The sequence below is a fragment of the Cervus canadensis genome, chromosome 2 (assembly GCF_019320065.1).
Source record: "Cervus canadensis isolate Bull #8, Minnesota chromosome 2, ASM1932006v1, whole genome shotgun sequence".
NCBI classification, from domain to species: Eukaryota; Metazoa; Chordata; class Mammalia; order Artiodactyla; family Cervidae; genus Cervus; species Cervus canadensis.
Genome location: NC_057387.1, coordinates 2,890,838 through 2,915,127, shown reverse-complemented (window position 1 = coordinate 2,915,127; position 24,290 = coordinate 2,890,838). Strand labels below are relative to the sequence as shown.

At 45.1% G+C, this 24,290-nt stretch overlaps 1 protein-coding gene across 2 annotated transcripts; it reads left to right on the top strand.

Annotated features, from left to right (window-relative positions):
- Positions 1–1,266: 1,266 nt before the first annotated feature.
- On the top strand, positions 1,267–22,625 carry MGST3 (microsomal glutathione S-transferase 3). 2 transcript variants are annotated; one of them, XM_043450507.1, is made up of 6 exons: positions 1,267–1,534; positions 16,777–16,900; positions 18,024–18,097; positions 18,909–18,966; positions 21,556–21,628; positions 22,382–22,625. In XM_043450507.1, the coding sequence occupies exons 2-6, from the start codon at positions 16,784–16,786 to the stop codon at positions 22,516–22,518; spliced, it is 459 nt and encodes a 152-aa protein (XP_043306442.1). In that variant the 5' UTR covers positions 1,267–1,534; positions 16,777–16,783; the 3' UTR covers positions 22,519–22,625. The 2 variants fall into 2 exon arrangements, with proteins under 2 accessions (XP_043306442.1, XP_043306450.1); XM_043450515.1 differs by lacking the exon at positions 1,267–1,534 and adding an exon at positions 10,281–10,381.
- The last annotated feature ends 1,665 nt before the right edge of the window (positions 22,626–24,290 follow it).

Here is a 24,290-nt window from a genome sequence, read left to right as displayed (position 1 = left end):
TACCTTTTTACTTGCAGTGTTCAATGAAAACCATGCTTTGCCAGAAACCCTAAAATACAAGGGCTTCCCTGGTGGTTCAAACATAAAGAATCTGCCTGCAGTGGAAGAGATCTGTTTCCCAGGTTGGAAACATCCCCTGGATAACGGAATGGCTACCCACTCCAATATTCTTGCCTGGGTAATTCCATGAACACAGAAGCCTGGCAGGCTACAGTCCATGGGGTCACAGACACTCTGGGCAGGACTGAGCGAATAACACCTTCACTTTCACTTTACTGAAGAAGTTGAAAGCTTGAGAATGGTTGGAAGTTGTTGAAACAATAGCCCTCAAAATACTTCCAGGAATGTGAATATGACAAATCACTAAAAAGGAAAAAGACACCCACCCTAGAGCCTTTCAAAATCAAGATTCCAACCTTTCCACACCTCGACACGGAAGCACAGGCTCTCATAGAGAGAGGTAGTACCCCTATGTAAGAGACACTAGGGTTGGCCCAGATGCGGCGTGTGGATGTGGAGTGTCCAGAGTAAAGGGGTGACGGGCCCACTTAAGACACTTGAAAACTGGAAACTTTCGTGCTTTTTGCAGTCGACTGTTTCGGGACTGAGCTTACAGCGCTTTGTAAGTAAGCTCCACTCTTTCCAGCTTGACCCAGCTTGCAGACCTCACTTAAAAGCTCACCGCACCATGCCCAGACTAGAGGGCCTAACTGGGGCAGAAATTCGCGATCAAGGATCTATGGGTCCCTGAGGCAGTGCGGTCTCGTTTCCGGAGAGCTGGAGCGGGCGAGCGGGCAGCGTGTTTGAAGATGGGGGCGAATGGGTGCGGCCATCACGCTAGAAGTGCTAGGTGCCGGATTTTGGAAAAACTAAAAATATTAGGGAAACACACAGGCTCTAACATCCCTAAACCCTTTCATCTGGTGAATGCAGCAATCTGGGACCGTGAGCGCCTACCCCAAACTAAACTCAGCCAGAACATACCCATCCCTCGGCTCGGGCGCCCTCCCACTTCGCGCACGCGCCGTGCAAACCTGTGCTTCCGCCCTCGCCGCAGAGCGCCTAGAAGCGAACTACGGTGGCTCTGCTAGGGATAACTTATTAAGGTCCTACCATGCAGCAAATGCAACCCGAGAAATAAGAACTGGCCGGGAGAGTTTAGGAAGGCGGCTACGAAGACATTTGCAAAAAGGAACAGATAAATGTATTTGGGGGTGGGAGGGTTAAATCTCCCTGGAGAATGAAATGGCAATCCATTCCCGTATTCTTGCCTGGAAAAATCCATGGACAGAGGAGGACAACCATAAGGAGGAAGAAAATTTAGACTATGCCTCAAAACCAGGGGCCCGGGGGTGGTACGCTGAAGTCCCTGTCGGGCACCCGGAGCCCTGCCTTGGGGGCGTGGCCTCATGCTGCCCGGGGTTGGGGCGGGGACTGCTCCGGGCCACGCCCCACTCTGCTAGAGGCCAAGGACGCCGCACCTACACTTCCGCTGCGCACAGCATTCCGCACCAGGCGAGCGAAGGTGATCCAGGTGAGTCCCGGGACCTGTGGGCAGCGAAGAGGGTGGGCCTCGGGGGCACTTCAGCTTCTGCGCTGGGCACTGCCCATATCTCTGCCATCCCTAGCTGAATAGGGGCTCGCTCGCTCGCTTCTTGATTGTAGTTTCTACCTTCCCATCCCCTTTGCCCTCCATCCTCCCCATGATGTAGTGAATTTGGAGCGTTTAAGTCAGGCTAGCCTCGCTATCTAAAACTCAGGGAGATTCTCAAGGTCAACGCTTCCTCAGTTACGTCCCTTCCTCTCCCCCGTTCCCTGGGCTGTGTGGACCCCGGGCTCGCTCTTTCTGCCTCCCGGACCCCACCCGACCCTGCCAGCTGCATCTCTGGTGCACAGGATGGGCGCGCAGGGCACGGCAGGGGCAGCGGGCGGTGCAGGCCTGGTGGGTGACACAGGTTTTTAAAGTGGCCTGCGAGCGCTGCGCCAGCTGCGGGTGTGCATGTGTTGCTAGGAAGTTTCCGGGAGGGCCTCCCAGGGAATTGTGTTTATTTTCCTCCGGCCTTGTAGAAACGTTTTTCCGTATGTTTGTATTGGAACCTACGAGTGGGTCATTTCCTACCGCCGCCTTAAAGCAAGAGAAGAGGCGGAACCTTCGTTTAGATTCTGTCTTGGATTTCAGAGGAGTCCTTCATCTGATGTGGCTGCAGGGAGCCCTAGGGCCCCAGCGGTGGAGCAGCTGCAGGGCGGTGGAAGGGGCTGGGGGCTGATTGGTAGCTTATTCCCCGATGTTCCGGCTTCTGCTAACACTTTCCTTGAGTGTCACGAAGCTTACCGCTACATTGTAGCTTCGGGGACCAGAGTATGGGAAAGGAGGTGAAAGAAAAGCAGAGACAAAAGAGGGCGGGTAGGAAAAGAGCCTTGGGCTTGTGGCTTTAATCCCCGAACAGAGAAAGGGGGTCCTGGAGGGAAGGACTCCCAATTGCTCTGCAGACGTGTGACTCTGCAGGTGCTGTAGACCTGGGCGTGGTCGTGTGGAATTGCCGCAGATGTTAGATTTCTCTGTCCGTGGGAGCTGAAGCAAGGGCACCCCTTGGGAAATCTGTAGATCATCGGGAGCCTGCAGTTTCTGGGAAGCATCCAAGGTTACTGGTCAAAATTACAGTCTGTGCTTAATTTAGGCCAACCAGTTCAGTAATGAGCATATAGTACGTGAGTCAGGGAATTGTTCATTCTCACAGGAGTTAAAGTTAACTGAGTTTAATACGTTTATATCTAAAATCCAAACAAATACTTTCTGCGGGGGAAGACATTCTGTGAAGCTTCCCTCCTGACACAGTGTTACAGAAATAGAAAACTTCGTCAAGCCATTCCCCACCCCACTCCCAAATGATGTTACTATATATAAAACAGAGATACTGGTAGAGGGACTGTGTCCAATCATAGAAAGCGCACTTCCAGGGCTTATTCCAGACATAAGGAACAAAACTGGAGAAGGACAGTCTTACCCCTTATTTCGACTTAATCCTGCCAGTTCAGGGTTCTGCAGAGATGCAGTCCGTGAAGGGGAACCTCTTAAGCTGGAGGATAGTAAAGGAGCTGAACCTACATGGAGAAATCTGGAATGAAGTGAATGACAAATCAATCTGTCAAAAAGTAATTTAGTGCCAGCTGCACAGATAGCAATATCCAAATATATTCCCTATATTTTTATTTAAATATTCTGAATCTGTATTCAGAACAGCCTTGCCAACCACAATTGATCATGAACCATTTACCTTTTTTTAAAGCAATATTTGTTTAAAAGAATATACTGCTATGGTTTTTTGCAACTGGTTTCATTAATACTACTTATGAGTATACCATCCTTTTGAAAAAGAAGAATTCAGAAGTTACCAGGTAGGTTACTGCTATGTAGAATAGAATTTTTGTATTGCCCTGTCTCTTATGTTGTCTACCTATTTTCCTATGGGGCAGTTATACGACCTTCCAAATACATTTGCAAACACCTTTAAGGATTTCAGCATTTAGAATCATCAATCCTCTGTTACCCTCTGAGTTCTTTCTTGAGTCCACCTACTCATTAACTGGAACTTATATTCTAATATTTTGGTGTCTTAATTCACTTTTTTATTTAAGAGCCTAAGAAATTTATTTTTATCTATATGCTTTTTAAAAAACTTCTCCAGCCTAAGAAATGTGAATGATTATGACACAACTTCATTCTAAGTACAGACAGGCCTGAAGAGTTAGACTCTCGTTTCAGACAAGACCTGCCGCCTATGTAATTCCTTCATTCAGAGGGACTCTGAATGGAGACACTTGGGAACTCAGCAGCTGCTAAGAGTTAACTACAGTCCACCCACGTTTCTTGTGATGGAAAATCCAAGTGGTGTCAGTGTGACTCAGTAGAGGTTTTTTTGTTCCTATCCAGGAAGTCATAGCTTAGTTTCACTCTGCCCTTCCGTTCCTGTATAATGCTAATTAAGGGACAGGTTGTGTGGGAATCATGATATAAAAAGGAAGTGCCAATTTCTGTGCTGCTTTGCTTCTTACAGACCTGTTCACCTGAAAGATCAGAGGTTTTTTTTTTTTTTAATTTTCTAATATCTCTCCTCTTTTCATACTGCATTGCTGACACTCATTAAAAAGAAAGGGGAAAAAAAAACTTGGACCTTTTCCAAGTTTTTTTCTTCTTCCAATTAGAAAGCTCTCAGGCTTTAATCAGTCATAGACTTGGAGTTAATTATTAGCTTTCTATTCTCGTTAATATATCTTATCGTCAGGAGAGGGTCTGGGGAAGTAGAAAAGTCTCTGAAGAGGTTAGGTGTGGTCGAACTTGCTCCTCAACTTTGTTGAGAGAGGATATATAGCCAAGAGTTTAGAGCATGACTCTTGAGCCAGACTGCCTGGCTATGTGTGAATCCAGGCTTTCTCTGTGATAGCTGCGTGTCCTGGGCAAGTGACTTAACCTTCTCATATTCAGTTTCCTCATCTGCAAAATGGAGTAATAATATATCATAGGGATGCTGTGGGGGTTTAAATGAGTTAATATTGATGAACTATTTAGAACCGTGTTTGACACATAGTAAATATGTACTAATAATAATTTATTAATAATCGTTGATTTTCCCTACCACTCTTCGTCTAGCCTCTATCACTACCCTCCAGCCAGCACTGGTCTCCTTTTTCTTCCTTATACAAATAAACCCTCCCCTTTCTCTGTGCCCGTGTCCTTGCTGTTTTCTCTACTATATTCTCATATCTCACATGACGTCCTTCAGAGACCTTAGTTCATACTCTTCCCCTCCTGTTTCATGATCCTCCCAAGTTGTCTTCCTCCTTCTGACTCCATTTTCTGGAATGCCAGGACCTCCTTTCTCTGTCTTGATGACCAGTGTACTCCTGCACTGTGTGTGGTACCCAGCATTCAGTAGGGGATAACATGGGGAAGGAGTCATCTTGAGGCAACACTGAGGAAGGTGGTAGGTGTGGGCTTAGTTAAAGTGAGCATTCCATTAGATGAAATGGTTTGTTCTGGATTGATTGTATCAGATCAGCTCCCTTGAATGAATTGTTGTTGTTCAGTTACTAAGTCGCGTTCCACTCTGTAACGCCATAGGACTGCAGCACACCAGGTTTCCCTGTCCTCCACTGTGTCCTGAAGTTTTCTCAAGTTCATGCCCATCGAGTCAGTGATCCTGTCTAACCATCTCACCCTCTGCCGCCCTCTTCTCTGTTTGCCTTTCCCAGCATCAGGGGAATGCATTGTTACAAGAGTTTTATTTTCTTCTGCGTCCCATGACTGCTCCCTGTTCTCTCCCCTGTCCTCTGAGATTGGTGCCCTTAGACCATGGGACATGTTCTGCAGCCTGTCCCTGGGATCACGCCTCCCTGGAGGCTGGGCTCCAGATGGTCCATGATGGCTCAAGGCTTCTAGGTCAGTGCATCAAGGAACTCTCGCCCATAGGGTCAAGAATTCTTGGGTGAAGAATCTGTTTGGGAGAATTCATCTTTGCACAAACAAGGGAACCCAGGGTTTGTGCAGTCTTATAGTCTAGTATTCTTCGATTCCTGAAGAGCTGACTTACCAGTTCTTCCCAAGGGGGATTCCATTAGGCATGTTTAGTGTTTTTCACGCTGCAGTCAGACTCCAGAGAAGAAGGGAGCAAGTAATCTGCTTTGACCGTAACAGAGTGTAACTGTCAGTGCAGGCTCATCCAACATAACCAGGAAACATTCACTCAGACTTGAGCATCAAATGCTCCTTCACCAGCCCCTCCCCTGCTCGCAGCAAGGATAGTGATATAGCCATTTGTCCTCAGCACTGACAGTTCACCAAAACATTGGAATTAAAATGACATATGTGAGGCTTCCTTGATGGCCCAGTGGTAGAGAATCCGCCTGCCAACGCAGAAGACATGGGTTCAATCCCTGATCCAGGAGGATCCCACAGGACTGCAGAGCAACTAAACCCACTGCCCCACAAGTACTGAGCCTGAGCTCTAGAGCTCAGGAACTGCAGCTACTGAGCCCACGTGTTGTAACTACTGATGATCCACAACAGGAGTAACTGCGACTATAGCGTAGCCCCCTGCTTGCCACAGCTAGAGAAAGCCTGCCCGGCAACAGAGACCCAGCACAGCTAAAAAAGATAAATAAATGCTTTTTAAATGACATGTGGAACTTGAATATTTTATATTCCAAGCTGTGACTACTTAATCTTCAATTGAATAGGTTTGGATTGTAGGACATTTATCTCTTAAAAAGACAGCTCTTCCATTCCCCTAACTTATAGCTGACTTCCACCTTCCGCGTGTTCTGCTAGCAGTATTGATGAGGAATTAAAGAATGTGAGGAACTGGGAGAGACCCACTTTATGATCTGCCTCTGCTGTTTGCCTCACTTGCGTTAATAATTGAGGCTGGAGAAGTGTTGGCCTGCCTATTTAACTGACTTTTCATTTTTAGCCCTTGGAGAAATGTCTACTGAATATGCAAAGCAATTGTGGAGAATAGTTTTTCTTTCCTTCTCTTAACTGTCCATGTCTTCCTTTAGCTGCCATTTGAAACTTTGACTCTCAAACAGGTTTTACCATCTGTTTAGCATAGAAGTTACCAGACTGGCATTTTGAAAATGTAGGATGAGCCCAAAGAAACTCTTTTTTTCCTCTCCCATCATGGAAATAGGGAATTACTTTTGCGTTACTTCTTTCCAGGCTCTTAACTTTCTCCATTTGATATGGTCACATGAAGCCCTTTAAGTTACCATCCTTGTATTATTCACATGAAAAAATACCATGTAAAATAAAGGACCGTATATAAGGAAGATTGGATTAGTAGCACAGGCAGCCAAATAAGGATTTTAATGAAATACTGGGGAAGGGCGCCAAGTCAGTCTGTCAGTGCTCTAGCATTGTCCCACTCCTGATGCATTAACAATAATAATAATAATAATAAAAACTGTTGAGAAATTGCTGTACCGATGGAGAAGAGCAATCTTACAAATGGAAGTAGGGGTTACCGTTATCCACTCTGGCTTTAATTTATTTGTTTGAGGGCAGAGAGAGAGTTGAACGTTGAAATCCTCTCTCCCTTGAAATATTTTATTGATTTTCATTTAGTAAAAGATAAGTTGTTTTAACTGCATGGCTCAAAAGTCATAAATTATTTGAGACCGTTGCCCAGTGCTCCAGCTGGCCTTTCGCCCCCTTTGTGCAGTGCTGGTTGTATCTGGGGAATTTCTGTCGGCAGCTCAGAGGGAGTGGAATAAATAGTGAAGGAGAGCTTTTCCCCAGGAGTATTCTGCTGAGCGCAGTTCAGGAAGTTCTCTGATTAATCCTTTTGTAACTGAAGGAACCCCTGCCCCAGTGTGATAAGCGGACTGGTGGGAGAAGCGGGACTCGGAGGAAACAGCTCGTGAAGGATAGCCCTGGCGTGCTGGTGTTTCTAGGAGAATCAGTCATTCCTGGAGGAGAGTACCTTAGCCAGATAGCATAACGAGCCCCATGAACTCAGGCACTGGAGAAGAGCGTAGCTTCTAGGGCTGAGACAACACAGCCTCATTTTAAGTCCAAGCTTGCTCACTCCTAAAGTGAGACTTTACAGTGGTGCCTTGTGGCTTTTTAAAAATCCACTGTCTACTCACTGGCTGTACCAAAGACTTGTTGCTCTACGTCCTGCTCCTTCCACCACAGACTTCAAGGCCCCACCAGTCACCAGGGCACCAGCGTTTTCTGATCTCCCCCTGGAAGCCCACTGTGGTCTGGTCCCGTGCCCCACCTGCTTAACTGCTCTCCCTAGTTTTTTTTCCCTCCAACCTGATACATGCTCAGAAAGTTACATTTGGCCAGTAATAAACATTTTGACAAATAAAAAAGTTACAAACATTTTAATATATATATTTAAATGTATATATATCTTATGTATGTATATATACATACATATATATGTATGTGTGTATATATATATATGTATGTGTGTGTGTATATATATGTATATATATATGTTTAAATATATATATTATAGGAGTAATTTGGTTTCTAAGGTATTCTCAGGATATGCAAGCATCCCAAGGTAGAGCCTGAGGCTGGTGAGGGTCCGTCGGGAAGAAAGGCTGCCCGGGAAGGGGTAGGACTCTCACAGGCCGTATTGGTGGGATTGGACAGCAGGAGTGATTTAGGAGGGAGGGCTGTCCGAGTGTATTCCCTTACAGCCCACTTTTGACCTTCGACACACGGGCTCCACTTTCTACTATTCCCCTAAAACCTGGCCATCACAGGGTCCCCCTCACCCAAGCCAAGAGCATATTCTGTTTGTGATTCTTCACAGAGGTGTCCACTTCTTTTCAGAATTCTTTCTTCCTTACATTTAGGGTCTGTACTACTTACTCCTGGTCAGTTTTCATACCTGGAAAGCTCTTTCCGTGTGTTGGAGTTGAATCCACCCCAAGGCTCACCATAATGATGGTCATGTTTGCTTAATCAAACAGCTTTCCCTTTGGAGGGTGATGCTTCCTCTGCTAACACTTAACAATTGCATACCCTTTCTTCTTCTACTCATGTCATCTTAGTCCCTTGAGGGAGAAGCAGGAAGTATTAACTGTTACATGACGTGTAAAGACCCTAGTCTGGCCCTGACTCTCTAACCTTATCCCCAGCTGTCCTCGCCAGTCACTGGGGTCCAGGCCTTCTCTTGCCCAGAGCCTTCCTCTGCACCTGCTCTTCCCTCTGATTGGAAGGTTCTTTCCCTCAGTGTTGCGTGGCTGTTTCTTCTGCATTCATGGGTCACTGCAGATGTTGGCTGCAGAAAAGCGATCTTTCCCAGACAATCCTGCTGTTGTACCCCCTCCCCCACCCATCCCCTTTCCACCACTGCCTTATATGTTCTCCATAATAGTCATTGCTGAGGACTTCCCTGGCGGTCCAGTGGTTAAGATTCTGCTTTACAATGCAGGTGATGCGGGTTCAATTCCTGGTTGGAGAACTAAGATCCCACATGCTATGGAGCAACTAAGCCTGCATGCCATAACTAGAGAATCTGTGCCCCGCAATGAAGGATCCTGCATGATGCAACCAAGACCCGATGCAGCCACACACACACAAAAAGTCATTGCTCTCTCAGAATGACTTTGCATATTTCTTGTCAGTCTTCTGTCATTAGAATGTCAGTGCGTTGAGATCAGGGACTGCATCTTGTTCACTGGTATATTCCCACACCTAAACAGTGCCTGGCATAGAATAGACACTTTGTATATTGTGGTTGAATAAATGAATTAAATGTTTCTTGGACTCATGCTGTCCACACTAGGAGATTAACTTCTTCTGTCATTATGCTGTCCACGTCAGGAATCTAATAGACTAGCCTTTTGCCTAATTTGAGTCTATTCCAGACTATCAGAATTAATTCCTAAGTCAGAGCATATTACTGATTTGTAGAAAAGTCAATATCCTCCTTATTTAGGAGGTATTCACATAGATGGACAGATAGTATACTTGCCAGGATGTATAATATGTCTTTGTGTTTGGATCAGCATTTAATAAGTGTTCATATGAGATGCTTAGTCTAGCTTATCTCATTTAACTCCTCAAACCATCCTCTGAAGTAAATAGTATTCTCCAATTTGGCAGAGAAATTAAATAACATTTACAAGCTCCCAGAGGTGAGGTCTGAACATGAGTCTTACTCCAGAATTCTCACTGTCTGTGCTTCCTTGGATTTTCCCATGGCAGAAGATAAATCATAAACAGCATTCAAGTCTGCTAGGAATAAAAACATTCCCAAAAGGATTTCTGCTATTAAATAAGAGACAAGAATTTTCTAAATAAAAAGAAAAACTAATTCTTTTTAAACCTTCAGTTTAATGTTCTCTCAACTGTTTTGACTTAAGTGTGCCAGGAAGTAGTTAACTGGAAGCAAATACCTCTATAATTACTAAGTGAGGAGGGAACAGAAACACTTCTGTCCTATTTCTGCCTTTCCCCAACCCATTTAGTTTCACTTTTGAGAGGAGTTTTTTAAAAATATTTGTTTGGACTGCATCAGGTCCTAGTTGTAGCATCTTTTGTTGCAGTGTGGGCTTAGTTGCCCCTCGGCATGTGGGATCTGCGTTCCCCAACCAGGGTTCAAGCCCACATCCCATTGACTGGGAGCTGGATTCTTAACCAGTGGACCAGCAGGGAAGTCCCTGGTGGGGAGTGTTTGTACTTGGTTTCGGATCATTGCTATGAAGGAAAAATCTGGAATCGAGTATTTGTTTTCTTATTTGCCTACTTCCTCCAACAGAACATGAGCTTCCTGAGGGCAGGGGCCAAATCCAGCTTGTCATCTTCTCTCTTACACCGGCCCACGGAGCAGCCGTAGGAGGCACTCAATAAGCCTGACAAGTAAATGAACATGCACTCAGCCCCATGCAATGTGAGCGTGTCTGACTACAGGGAGGGCTTGCATGACTAGAGTTTGCTGATCTCCATGGTTTGTACTAGAAGCCTGCTTCCTTCTGAATACGCCTGCTTGTCAGATAATCTGTTGTAACATGGCTCGCTGTTAAGAGTTTGGAAAAAGAGGGGAATGTGTGTAGTTATAAGCTATGTGTGCTCTCTTAAAATAGTAATTCAAAATTATAAATTCTTAAATTGATATCATAAATATCATCATATATTCAAACCACCTTTTATCACTGAATCAGAGCAAAGACAGTTAATGGAACATTAGCACACAGTGTAACCTAATATGTAACATTTATTGAGTACTTACTATATGGCAGGTAGCTTGATGGATGTTTAGAGACAGTGTCCCTATTTAGCTTTACCGCTACTCCATGCTGTGGGGTGGGTACCATGATCATCTCCAGTTAAGAGGCGAGGAAGTCGCGGCTGCTGAAAGACACAGTAATTTTCTTGAGGACACACAGCTAGGAGTATGAGATCCAGGTTCTAAACCCAGACAATTTGATTTCAGAGCTGCACCCTTACCTGCAAGGCTGTGTACTACACTTAGTGGGTAAGTTCAAGCTAAAAATCAGGTCTGATTCTTCGGCTCCATTAAACATACTGCCTGTTCCTCTGTCTCCTCAATTACTAATTATTGTCAGGCCATTTTTTTTTGCTTGTTTCTTTTTTAATTTGCTTACTTTTAATTGGAAGATAATTGCTTTACAACGTGTTGGTTCCTGCTCTACACCAGCATGAATCAGCTGTAGGTATACATATGTCCCCTCCACCTTGAACCTCCCCACCTCCCCACCCCACCCCTCTAGGTTGTCACAGAGCACCAGGTTGAGCTCCCTGCGTCATCCAGCAGTCCCACTGGCTACCCCTTTTACATATGGTAATGTATAAGTTTTAGTGCTACTTTCTCAATTCATCCCACCCTCTCCTTCCCCCACTGGGCCCACAGTCTATTCTCTATGTCTGCATCCCTGTTGCTGCCCTACATATAGATTCATCAGTACCATTTTTCTAGATTCCATATATATTCATTAATATATGATATTTTTCTCTTTCTGACTTACTCCACTCTGTATAACAGGCTCTAGGTTCATCTACCTCTCTAGAAGTGACTCAGATTTGTTCATTCTTATGGCTGAGTAATATTCCATTGTGTCTGTGTACCACAACTTCTTTATCCATTCATCTGCTGATGGACGTCTAGGTTGCCTCCATGTCTTGGCTGTTGTAAATAGTGCTGCAGTGAACACTGGGGCACTTGTGTCTTTTAGAATTGTGGCTTCTCAGGGTGTGTGCCCAATAATGGGATTGCTGGGTCATATGGTAGTTTTATTCCTAGTTTTTAAAGAAATCTCCATACTGTTCTCCATAGTGAGTGACTTTATCAATTTACATTACCATGAATAGTACAGGAGGGTTCCCTTTTTTATCCTCATCCTGTCTCACATTTATTGTTTATAGATTTTTTGATCATGGCCATTCTGATCAGTATGAGGTGAAACCTCATTGTAGTTTTGATTTGCATTTCTCTAATAAGTGATGTTGAGCATTTTTCCATGTGTTTCTTAGCCATCTGTATGTCTTTTTTGGAGAAATGTCTGTTTAGGACTTCCGTTAGGCCATTTTTTATATAACTTTTTGGCATATATTTGCTCATTTTAGACATTCTAGAAAGGTACAAAGGAAAATCTAATTCAGCCATTTAAAAATAACTATGCTTATGATTTTGATATTTTCTTCTTTAATTTTTTCTATTATTGAGAAAACTAAGATATACACTTTGTTGTCTTTTTTTTGACCTAACACTCTATATTTTAAATCTGTTTCACCATCTGAAATATTTCACTATTTTTGATGATTATATTCTATTCTATCTTATGGCTATGTTATTTATTTAGTTAGTCCTCTTTGTTTGGACATCTGTACCATTTCTGTTTTTGCTGTTATACACAGTGCTGAAGTGAATGTGTTTGAACCGTATCTGTTTGCCTTCCTGATTACCACCCTGGGATGGATTACCAGTAGAATTATTGAGCATTTTAAAAATATGAACAGTATAAAGCATACTACCTGCTTTCAGGCTGTTCTCCAGATGGTTCTGTTTTACATGTCCCCCAGAAGCATGTAATACTGCAAAGTAACTAAATAAATTTTTATTTGTATGGATCATAAATTTTAATCTTTACAGCTGGTGTGTGACTAACCCTGAAAACTGCATGAAAATTCACAAGTGCTATTATACAACCAAGACAGTTACAGAGTAATCTATACTGGTCATGAAAGTTCAGTTCCAAAAGGACCAATGGGTGTCTGTCACCATGTAGAAGGCAAAGTCTAGGGCAGAGTTCCCACCCCAAGAACCTTATCTTGCTGGGTGGATATATGGGTTGCTGGTGACACAGAGCAGGTATGTAATCAACAAACTGTGGTGTGCAGCCCGAATGAGTGCTTCTGTCAAAGAGAGGTTTATGTTCCGCATATCAGCTTCTCAAGCCTGTGCCCTGGGAGCTATCTACTAGCCGCGGCCGGCCCAGCCTTGGGTGTGGCTGGGGATGCCTGGGATAAGGCTCCTGTGAGCTGAAGTGCCTCCCCTTTCCCAGTGTACACACCCGAACCCACCACAGGTTGGGAGTGTCCAACTCCCTGCCCTGGATTTCTCAGAAAATAGGGATTCGGCAAATGAAGATTTTTTTTGTTTTTTGACCCCTAAGTGAATTAAACAGATTCTTTTCTTAAAGGACAAGCCTAAGCACTTTCGATCCCCATGGGATCTGTGTCTTCATCAGCTACACTGACAGAGCTTCTCTGTGCTCTGATCTCTTTCTCCAGGAATTCATACATCCAATTGCTTCCATTGTTTCAGTAGATACCTTAAGGGGGATCAAAAGGAAACTGACCTGGGTTAGGCACATACTTTATGCCAGGCACTGTGCGGAGTGGAGGGATCATTTTGAAAGCCACCTGGAGCTTGCTTCATTTCTTCTACAGCTTTCTGTGAGCACACACTCTGAGCTTGGCACGTAGGATGCCAGACAAACACGGTCTCTCCCTCGTGGGAGCTAAGTAGCTGGTGCAGTTGGCTGCTCTCTCTGTCCTAGCCCTGATCACACCAGCCGGCTGCAGCGCCTGTGAAGCAGGGCTCTTCACTGGGTGAAAGTGCGAGGCGGTGTCTGGGCGGGCTGAGAAGGCTTGGCTTCTGCATTTGCGCAGGCGTGTCCATGGGTCCTGCAGGGAGAGCCTTGGGGAGGGCCTCCCCTCTCTTCCTGCCCCCGGCACATTTAGCTTCCTGACCCATTGACACCATCTTTTGCAGAGCACCTACTTTAATCAGACTCTAGGTCCCCCTTAATGTAAATTCTCTGTCCTTCAAAGGTCTTGCTCCTGCTTCTGCTTGCCCCCACCCAGATTCCTTTTCCCCGAGTACCTATCACCACAGCAGCATGTGAGGAGACATGTGAGCATGTTCATTAGGGTGTGACTGCCTCAGCATGTCCTCCGAAACTGCATTTATATTTTGGAAGAGGAGCACGCTAGTAGACATTAATTTCCAATTGCAGATTCTCTTAAATATTTATGTATTAGTTATTTATTTGACTGCACTGAGTCTTAGTTGCAACATACAGGATCTTTAGTTGCAGCATTAGAACTCGTAGTTGCAGTATGTGAGATCTAGTTCCGTGACCAGGGATCGAACCCGGGTCCCTTGCACTGGAAGCATGGAGTCTTAGCCAGTGGACCACTAGGGAAGCCCCAAATTGCAGATTTTTGAGCAGTTGCCTTTCCAAGTTCATTGCCTACAGTAGAAACATCTGCTCAAAAGGCACTTCTCTGTCCTGCCATTTACCTTCTTCTACCCAAACCCTTACAGGCCAGAAAAACAGGCCAGTGACTTGGCCATGAGTTCTAATGTTTTGCCAGGGCTAGCTGGAGTATTTGGGGGGAAATTCTACAGCCTGTTCTGGTCTTAGCTCTGCCTTCACCTCGCTTGCCTCTATTTCCTTTTCTGTAAAATGGAACTTTTGGGATTTGGGGGAAGCTGAAAAGTCGCAAGGTGACCCCAGGCTGTGAGGGAGCCCAACCCACCATCCAAAGCTGAGGTCTGAATGGACTTTCAGCTTGGAAACTTTGATCTAAACCAGATAGTAAAGTAAAAGTCGTTGAGTCGCTCTTTGCGACCCCATGGACTATACAGTCCATGCAATTCTCTAGACCAGAATACTGGAGTGGGTAGCCTTTCCCTTCTCCAGGGGATCTTCCCAACCCAGGGGTCCAACCCAGGTCTCCCTCATTGCAGGCAGATTCTTTACCAGCTGAGCCTGACCGTGTAATTCTTAGACAGTCAGCTTTTGGCAAAGTCAGAAACAGCTTCATTTTCAATAGCCTGTTTGGCCTAGATGTGTTGAACTCCAGGGCAATCAGATAGTTGTGTTTATTTTAATTTTCAAAGAGGTGTTTGGTATTCACTCCGTATTTTTGTTTTACTATCTACTACTAAAGCTTTCTCCCCAAGCTGATTTTCTAAACTCTGAAAATGACTAACTCTAGAAGAGAATGAGGGCGGGGGAGCTTGGAGGGCAGCCAGAGACTCCTTGCTCTCTGCAGGCACACGTGATAGCCCAGGAGAGGCTGACCTGGTGGTGACTTCGGTGCTGAGTCATGGGAATGGACCTTTCCAGAATGTGTCCCCGGGCCCGAAGAAGAGGGTGGTGGGTACCCCTCAGCAAGCAGCTCCAGGTGAAGAAAGAATATAGCAAGGGAAACTGATGGGAATTACTGTGGAACATGGTGAGGGGTGCGTAGATTTTAGGATTTTGTTTTCAAATGTTATTTTGCAGACGTAAGGGAAACTTAAACTTTTAAAGAGCTGAGCTGTTTCCAGGCCCCAGATTCCACACTGAGAAAGATGCTGTGACTCCAGTGTCTACTCAACTCTGAGTCACCAAGTGGAATTGAAAGGGGACATGGGAACCTAATCGGAATCTAAGTTTGAATCCCAACTCTGCTACTTTCTCTTTTAGACCTTTGGAACATTACTTAACCTCTGGGCATTCTTTGGAAGATAGGGAGAATACTATCTTGTAGGGTTGTTAGTGAGGATGACTAGAAACATTTTGGAGCAGGGTAACCCTCCCAGGCTTACGGGAGAGATGGTAGCCAGACAGTTAGCAGGGATGGAAGCTCTAAACTGAGGGCAGAACACACACGGGAGCTGTCGGCCATGCACGTGGTGGGCCAGCAGCTGAGATCTAGGGAAGCGCTGCAGCTCTTTCTCTGCATGCCGCCGTGCTCTTTGGACATCTGGAGATAAAAGCTCAGAGAGGTTGGAGGTAGCACTCACTACTTTGAAATTATTAGGGCTTCTTCCTAACCACCAAGTTTTCTTCTCCTTGGCCTTCCTTCTTTCCTACTGGGGCAGGACAGGAACTCAAGGAGCTGAAATTGCCGAACACTGAAAAATGCTGAGATGAGCTTTTTTTTCCTCCAAACATTTCATTAAGAAATTTTTCAAACATGCAGAAAAGTTGAAAGAATTGTACATTTATCATACATATATCTAACACAGGTTCTAGAATTAATATTTTGCTATATTAGCTTATATCATCATTTTTGATGCATTTCAAAGTAAGTGGCATTGCAGACACCAGGACACGTCATGGGGTTAGTTTTGAAGTATTGGTTTGATGAACACCTTGAGTTCTCCAAGAGCTGCTCAGAGCCCCGTTCTGCTTTTGAAGCACTAAAAATAATCCCTTCCCTTCCAGTGTGATGTTCCTGTTCTATATTAGCACATGCCTCAGGACCCAAGGGAGGCCTAGAGGTTCCTGCCCTCAGAGTGTCTCCCATGCTAGCAGACAGACAAAAGCCTGGAGTCATTGTGTCCTTACTGGTTTATACCCTGTCTCTCTCTCTCTCTCTCTCTCTGTTTTTCCCTGTTTGTCTGTTCGTCTCCTTCTGGTAATCTTTGAGCATTTTGCTTATGAAATATTTTTTTTAATTGGGGTTTTTAGTGTCCAGACCATCCTGTGGCAATGACTACTTCAGTAGTTTAGATAAATCTCATAAATGCAGTGTTGATCGAAGGAATTCCAGCACAGAAGAGAATGTGATCGTGAACATTTCTGTGCACATATTGCAGACTTCAGTCCTTTTTTTAAAGATTCTGTTAGGTAGTTAATGTCTCTGACTACCTCTTAGAGCCATCAGATCACTCACACCTCTTTTCGATCTGTAGGGATACTCTTGCTGGTAACAGAGTGTCGCACTCCTGAGACCTCCTGCGGGACAGGGCCCACGGTGCCAGGCAGCCCCCTAATGTGTCCTTTCTCCCACAGAGTCAGGATGGCCGTCCTCTCTAAGGAATACGGTTTCGTGATTCTAACTGGTGCTGCCAGCTTCTTGATGGTAACTCATCTAGCCATCAATGTTTCCAAGGCCCGCAAGAAGTACAAAGTGGAGGTGAGTGGGAACACAGTGGTGGCCTTACAGGCCTGTCGGGGGCAAGCACCCATTTTCAGCCACGGAGGAAGAGGTCAGGGGCTAGTGGCGCTAGTCTGTTCTTATTAGAAACTCTGCCCCTGGCTGGCAGGAGCAAAGAAAGAAATACAGGCCCCTGCTGGAGAGTCACTTCGACCTTGTTTCACTTTTGTCTCTTCTGTAGAAAAACCAGGTGTGCGTTTGTCTGGAGCTCTTTGCTGGGAAGAGAGTTATTTTCTAAAGGAGGTTAAACAGGGAACTCCCTGGTGGTGTAGTGGTTAGGACTCCGTGCTTTCACTGCTGAGGGCCTGGGTTCAATCCCTGGTTAGGTAACTAAGATCCCACAGCCCCTGAGGTGTGGCCAAAGATAAATAAATTTTTAAAAGCGGGGGTTAAATTGCAGTTGTTTTCTGGTGTGCCACTTTAAAATGATGTCTTCTGGTGATTTTCCTGTCACCCAAGTAGAAAAGAAGCATGTGGCGCTGCGGTTATCCCGTGCTTGGACATTAGATGTAGGGGGAAGGTCTGCTGAATGCTTCCTTTAGCTCCAGCTAATCTAGAAGGGATAATTACTGAAGCTGTCCCTGGCGAGCAGTTTCAAATGTCTACTCTGCTGAATAATTATAATTAGGCTCCCTCAGTAGAACTCCTTTTAAAGTTCTCGTCTAGTTTCTTTTTTTAATGCGCACATCCATTAACATTCTCACACACTCTGTTTCTGTTCCCCTACTAAGGGAACCTTAAAGGATGTGGTATCTGGTTGACTCTTGGGAGGGAGTTGTTTCCCAGTTGCTAATCACAGTGCATCTCAAAGCCACTAGTGACGGCATAATGTCAGCAAGAGCACTGACTTTGGCACGGGCTGTCTCCATCCCTTGAATGGCACAGACCTACATCCTTGTTCTGGATGTTAATAGACCCAGATTGAATCTGCCTCTGAGAATGAGACCTCTCTCACTGCATGTGTTTAAGCAGAAAATGAATGATCATCTACCAAAGTTACGACAGAAGATGCTTTGGGATACATTACATTTAAGGCTGATTTTAACTCTCGACACTGAATGCTACACTTGGCCGTATGATCACACACACTTTGTTTTAACAGTATCCTACCATGTACAGCACCGACCCTGAAAACGGGCACATCTTCAACTGCATTCAGCGAGCTCACCAGAACACGTGAGTGCTGGCCCTGCTGGGCCCGAGACGCCTTCACAGTGGGAGCTTTCTGCCCTACACCTCAGCCCTTGGTTTGCTGAGCAATTGGGATGATGATCATGGATACTCATTAAAAGTATCATAAAATGTGTTTATGAACAGGTTAAATATTAAGCAAAATTAAGAGTTGTCAGGATGGTGAGAGACTGGATAACCTTTCCTTTCCATTTCTTTTTTTAAATTGAAGTTGATTTACCTTGCTGTGTTAATTTCTGCTGTTTACTGACAGCAAAGTGATTCAGTTATACCTACATTCTTTTTTTACTTTCTTTTCCATGATGGTTTTCTACAGGCTATTGAATACAGTTGCCTGTGCTATACAATAGGGCCTCATTGTTTATCCACTCTGCATATAATAGCTGACATCTGCTAACCCTAACCTCCCACTCCATCCCTCCCCCAACATGTCTTTAATGCTACGGTACTCTTCTGCAGTATTTATTTGCAACAAGCCCACTCTAAACTGATGCTGAATGTCCCAGCCTAGGGGCTGAGAGGCTTTGAGCTCTGTAATCAACTGACTCTAATTCACCTCATCACTTTGTTAGCTTTGAGGTCTTGGACTCACTGTCTTCTGAGTTACCTCTAATCCCAAGCAAAGCAAAAGAAGGTGGATGATCTTAGTGGTCTGGCCTTCCACCTCTAGTCAATGATTATTTTTACTCTCAAATTTCTAACTTGGCAAGTAAGAATGTAAAAAGTTTTTAGTTTTACATGGACACACTTAAGTAGGGTGCTTTTCTTTAAAAAAAGTTTTTTCTATCTATTCCAGGTTGGAAGTGTACCCTCCCTTCCTGTTTTTTCTAGCTGTCGGAGGTGTTTACCACCCAGTAAGTACTGAGCACGCACAGCACAAGTTTTTTTGCTGGGGGGTGGGGTGGAGGAGGAGGCATCTAATTAGATTTAATAGATTTAATTCACTGAGCCTTTGGGGAGGGAAGAGGAAATGAACATTTAATGAACATCTTTGATGTCTAGGCACCATATATTTTAAAGAATTAAATTCTGTTACTTCTTACGAAGTTTCTTAAGGCAGGTAGAATTTTTCCCATTTTTTTTTTTTAACAGATGAGAAACCTCTTGAATACTGTATAACTTCCTCAAGATCAAATAACTAGAGTAAAAAAGTCAATTTGAACCCAGGACTGTCTGCTCCTAGGAGGTTCATGTTTATCGAGTTTTCCTTTGCTGTATTTATTCAAGCAACAGAAATTTCCTGGACACCTGAGGTTACTGCAGTGACCAAAACAGGCAGACTCCTGGTCTCATGCACTGACTCTTAGTTGGGGTTACAGACGAAAAAGTAATGCAAGTATTGGGTTGGCCAAAGAGTTCATTTGTGTTTTCCCACGTCTTATAGAAAATCCCAAACAGACTTTTTGGCCAACCCAATATGTCACGTCAGTTCAGTTCAGTCGCTCAGTCGTGTCCGACTCTTTGTGACCCCATGGACTGCAGCACACTAGGCCTCCCTGTCCATCACCAACTCCTGGAGTTTACTCAAACTCATGTCCATTGAGTCGGTGATGCCATCCAACCATCTCATCCTCTGTTGTCCCCTTCTCCTCCTGCCCCCAATCCCTCCCCACATCAGGGTCTTTTCCAGTGAGTCAGCTCTTCACATCAGGTGGCCAAAGTATTGGAGTTTCAGCTTCATGCAATGTGTAGTTTGTTAGAAAGTGGTGCACCCCATAGAGGAAACACAAGTGGGCATGGTGGGAAGGGAATGCTGGGGGACCAGTGCTGAGGGGGCAGCCTGGAGGGGTCCCTTGCTGCGAAGGTGATGCTTAGGCAGCTGGTAGGGAGCACATACCTCCGTGTCTCCAGACACCCCCAGGCAGGAGATGAGCAGGGGAGGCCCTGGAGCAGGAGCCTGTCTGGTCCATTTGGGGCACAGTGAGCAGCCGGCTTCGGTGGTGAGCAGGGGTGAGGGCCGGGGCGAGGGTGGACCTCGGGACCTTGTAGGCTGTTGTGGCCCTGTGGGCCCTAGATTCGGTCTGCACTGCACTTATCTAAACAAAGCAAGGTTCTCTGGTTGCCCTTTGAGTCTTGATTTGGACAGAAACTTTCTGAGGGGCCAGATTTCCCCTCCATTGGGCTGTGACCAGAGGACTGGTACCTCACATTCCGGGCTCTGAGACTTCCGTAAGCCTCTGCTCTGCACCCGAATGGCCTTGCACTTTTCTTGTCAGTTGCTAGAATGGCGCATCTATAGTTTATAACCTCGAGGTCTTATATTTTTTTCAAAGAAGTATCTACTGCTCTCTTAGAGAAGATATTTCTTTCTTGTGCCTCTAAAGAGCCCCAATCCTAGCAAGTGACTGGACTCGCTGGTCCAAACAGATTAGCTGGGCTGTGGCGTTACCTGATGTCCACCCCAACCCTGCTCCTGTCCCGCACCCCGGGATCCCGTTCCTTGTGCTTCGTTCTCTAAAAACACTCTAAGACCACTCTGAGGACAAGCACCTAATGCAGTTCCTGGGTTTACAGAGTAACCTGGCAGAGAACACAGGCCTGCTAGATAGTGACGTGTGTGCCTGGGCGTTTGTTTATAGTTGTTGCATACTCCCACCGATATTTAACAGTCCCTAAAATCATGGAAACAAACAAATACAAACCCTAAAGTAGGCACCTCACCCCACTGATGGCAGTGCTGAATGGAAAGATGCTTGAGGACAGGGGCATACGGTGACTCACGTCCTCACACCTCTCCTGTCTCCTCCACACCTCTCCTGTCTCCTCCCTGGCCTCCTTTGGACTAGGTGGGTTGTCCCCCCAGGAGGGTGGCCAAATGGAAGCATTTTCCATCTCACATGAGTTTTTCCTCTGTCTTCTGAAGGGTGTTGGAAATGGGGAGACTGTCCTCTCCCAAGACTGCATATTCTGGGGTTCACAACATAGCACCCTCTCTGGCTTTTTCTGGTGGAGCCCCACACTTATGCGTAGGTCGCAGCATAGCCCCTCCGAGCCCCCCGGGGGCCCTCGCTGAGATGAAGCGGCACGCAGCAGCGGAATGCCCAGGCCACCCCTCACGGCACCCCTCCCCTGGTCCTGCCTCCCCGCTGGCTTCCTCTCCGGGTTACCCTGCATCCCCGAGGCCTGCCTCTCCCAGAGCAGAGTGGCTCTGGGCTCCAGCACACTGACTCCTCCAAGGCAAGCCAGGCGGTTCCTGCCATCCCACCTGCCTAGGAGAAGGCCAGCAATCACCGCTCTGGTCTGTGGGCAGTTCATAGAAGGATCACAGTGCTTTGATTTTCCTGACCGAAAACAGTTTCATTCTACCCTAACTTTGGTAGGGAGTATTTTACCATATCTGTGAAATTGCTGACTTTTTATTGAAAAGTGTAATCAATCCTAGATGTTAATAAAAATCTGCCTGTTTCTTTAATGCAAATACTAACAGAGCCCTTTTATTTTAGCGTGTAGTTTCTGGCTTGGGCTTGGCCTGGATTGTTGGACGAGTCCTTTATGCTTACGGCTATTACACGGGAGGTAAGGACACACTGCTGTCTGCCAAGGAAACAGATTTAAAATCTTGTGCTACTGTACTTTCCTGTTCAGCCAGGCTTTTCAAAAAGCAAAGTAACTTAATTTTCCCTATCTCTTCTGTAACTTGATAACCAAGTTGTAACTATCAAAGTAACTTGATAACCAAGGTGAAAGACTGGTGATCTTCTTTCCTTTTGTTAATCTTTGAATAGTATTTAATAACAAAGTCATTTTTATTGAACATTTTCAATGTGTCTATTGCTGTTCTAAGACCTCAGCATATGTCATTTAGCCCTATAACAATTCCATGACATAGATAGTATTAATATATGGATGAGGAAACTGAGGCTTAGAAAGATTAAGACTCCAGGTCACAGAGCTACTAAGTGTAGATTTCAAACCCAGGCAGTCAGACTCCAGATCTCCTGCTCCTCATCAGGACTGTAAATGGTGTTTCTGAGAGAGAAGTGGGGAAGAGACTTTTCTCGCTGTGCTTACCTTCTGGAAGAGGAAGAAAGTTCCCAAAGATGCTGAAGCAAAGCTCTACTTATTATCCTATAATTTGATTTAAAGTCCACACAACTTTACATGCAGTATCTGACAAGGGACAGCTTAGGCTAAAGAGCTGGCTGACCTCTGGAGACCAGATGGTCTAACGTGCAGCCCCAGGTGCCTTGATGGAATGGCTCATGAATGCGGTCAGCATTGTGATTGCCGTGCGTCCCCAGTAACTGCTGTTCTTTCCTCTTTTTTTAGAACCCAGAAAGCGGCAGCGGGGAGCCCTGAGCTTCGTCGCCCTCATTGGCCTGATGGGCACCACTGTGTGCTCGGCCTTCCAGCATCTTGGTTGGGTTAGAACCGGCTTGAGCGGCGGGTGCAAGAGCTGCCATTGAAGAATTATAGGCTTTTTTGAAACTCTCATTCATCTTGAGTGACTTTTATTTTCAGTTACATTTTTTTTCTTAAATAAAATCTTAGCTGGCGTGAGCCTCGTACCTAACCCTGACTCTATCATTTAATTCTTTTAGAGTCTTTGATCTAAAATATAAGTATCCTGTTCCTACTAAATGAGTGAGGGGCCACAGGTATTAAGCACCCCTTCTACCCTGCCAGAGGATCTTTACTTAAGGTGTGAGCTGAGAAAATGTCTAATTGTGAAAATATTCGTGATCATGCCCACTGAGCCACCGGAGAAGGTCCCCCACAATCATGCCATGGCAGTGAAAACCTGAGGCTTGAAGGAAAGTCTCTTTGTGCTAGTTGGGATATAAGATTCTCTTATCACTTGCTAATATATAGAATGACAATAGAATTTTAAAAAATCTCTACTGAAGATTGCTTCTAATAGTTAAAAACTGAAAGTGAAGTTGCCCAGTCATGTCTTATTCTTTGCAATCCCATGGACTGTAGCCTACCAGGTTCCTCTGTCCATGAGATTTTTCAGGCAAGAATACTGGAGTGGGTTGCCGTTTCCTTTTCCAGGAGATCTTCCCGACCCGGGGATTGAACCCAGGTCTCCCACGTTGTAGGCAGACACTTTACAGTTGGAACACTGAGAGACAGACTTAAGATTATGAAAATTAATAAAGGTGAATCTAATTTTCTGCATTTGTATGCTAAGATCTGATTGCATAGGTACAAACAGAGGACACCCTTAGCAACAAAACACAGGAGACTTAAGCAGTTTTAGCTGGCTTGGCTTTCTCTTACCTTGGACGCGGGGTATCTCTTCACGGCTGCTCCAGCAAAGCACAGCTGCTCCTCCTTACGTTGGACGTGGGGTAGCTCCTCTCGGCCGCCACCTCTGGCCTTGGACATGCCCAAAATGCTACTGGAGATCAGTGGAGAAATAGCTCCAAAAAGAATGAAGGGATAGAACCAAAGCAAAGACAACACCCAGTTGTGGATGACACTGGTGATAGAAGCAAGGTCCGATGCTGTAAAGAGCAATATTGCATAGGAACCTGGAATGTTAGGTCCATGAATCAAGGCAAATTGGAAGTGGTCAAACAGGAGATGGCAAGAGTGAACGTCGACATTCTAGGAATCAGCGAACTAACGTGGACTGGAATGGGTGAATTTAACTCAGATGACCATTATATCTACTACTGTGGGCAGGAATCCCTTAGAAGAAATGGAGTAGCCATCATAGTCAACAAAAGACTCCAAAATGCAGTACTTGGATGCAATCTTAAAAATGACAGAATGATCTCTGTTAGTTTCCAAGGCAAACCATTCAGTATCAGTGTAATCCAAGTCTTTGCCCCGAGCAGTAACACTGAAGAAGCTAAAGTTGAATGGTTCTGTGAAGACCTACAAGACCTTTTAGAACTAACACCCCCAAAAGATGTCCTTTTCATTACAGGGGACTGGAATGCAAAAGTAGGAAGTCAAGAAACACCTGGAGTAACAGGCAAATTTGGCCTTGGAGTACAGAATGAAGCAGGGCAAAGGCTAATAGAGTTTTGCCAAGAAAACACACTGGTCATAGCAAACACCCTCTTCCAACAGCACAAGAGAAGACTCTACACATGGACATCACCAGATGGTCAACACCGAAATCAGATTGTTTATATTCTTTGCAGTCGAAGTTGGAGAAGCTCTATACAGTCAGCAAAAGCAAGACTGGGAGCTCACTGTGGCTCAGATCATGAACTCCTTATTG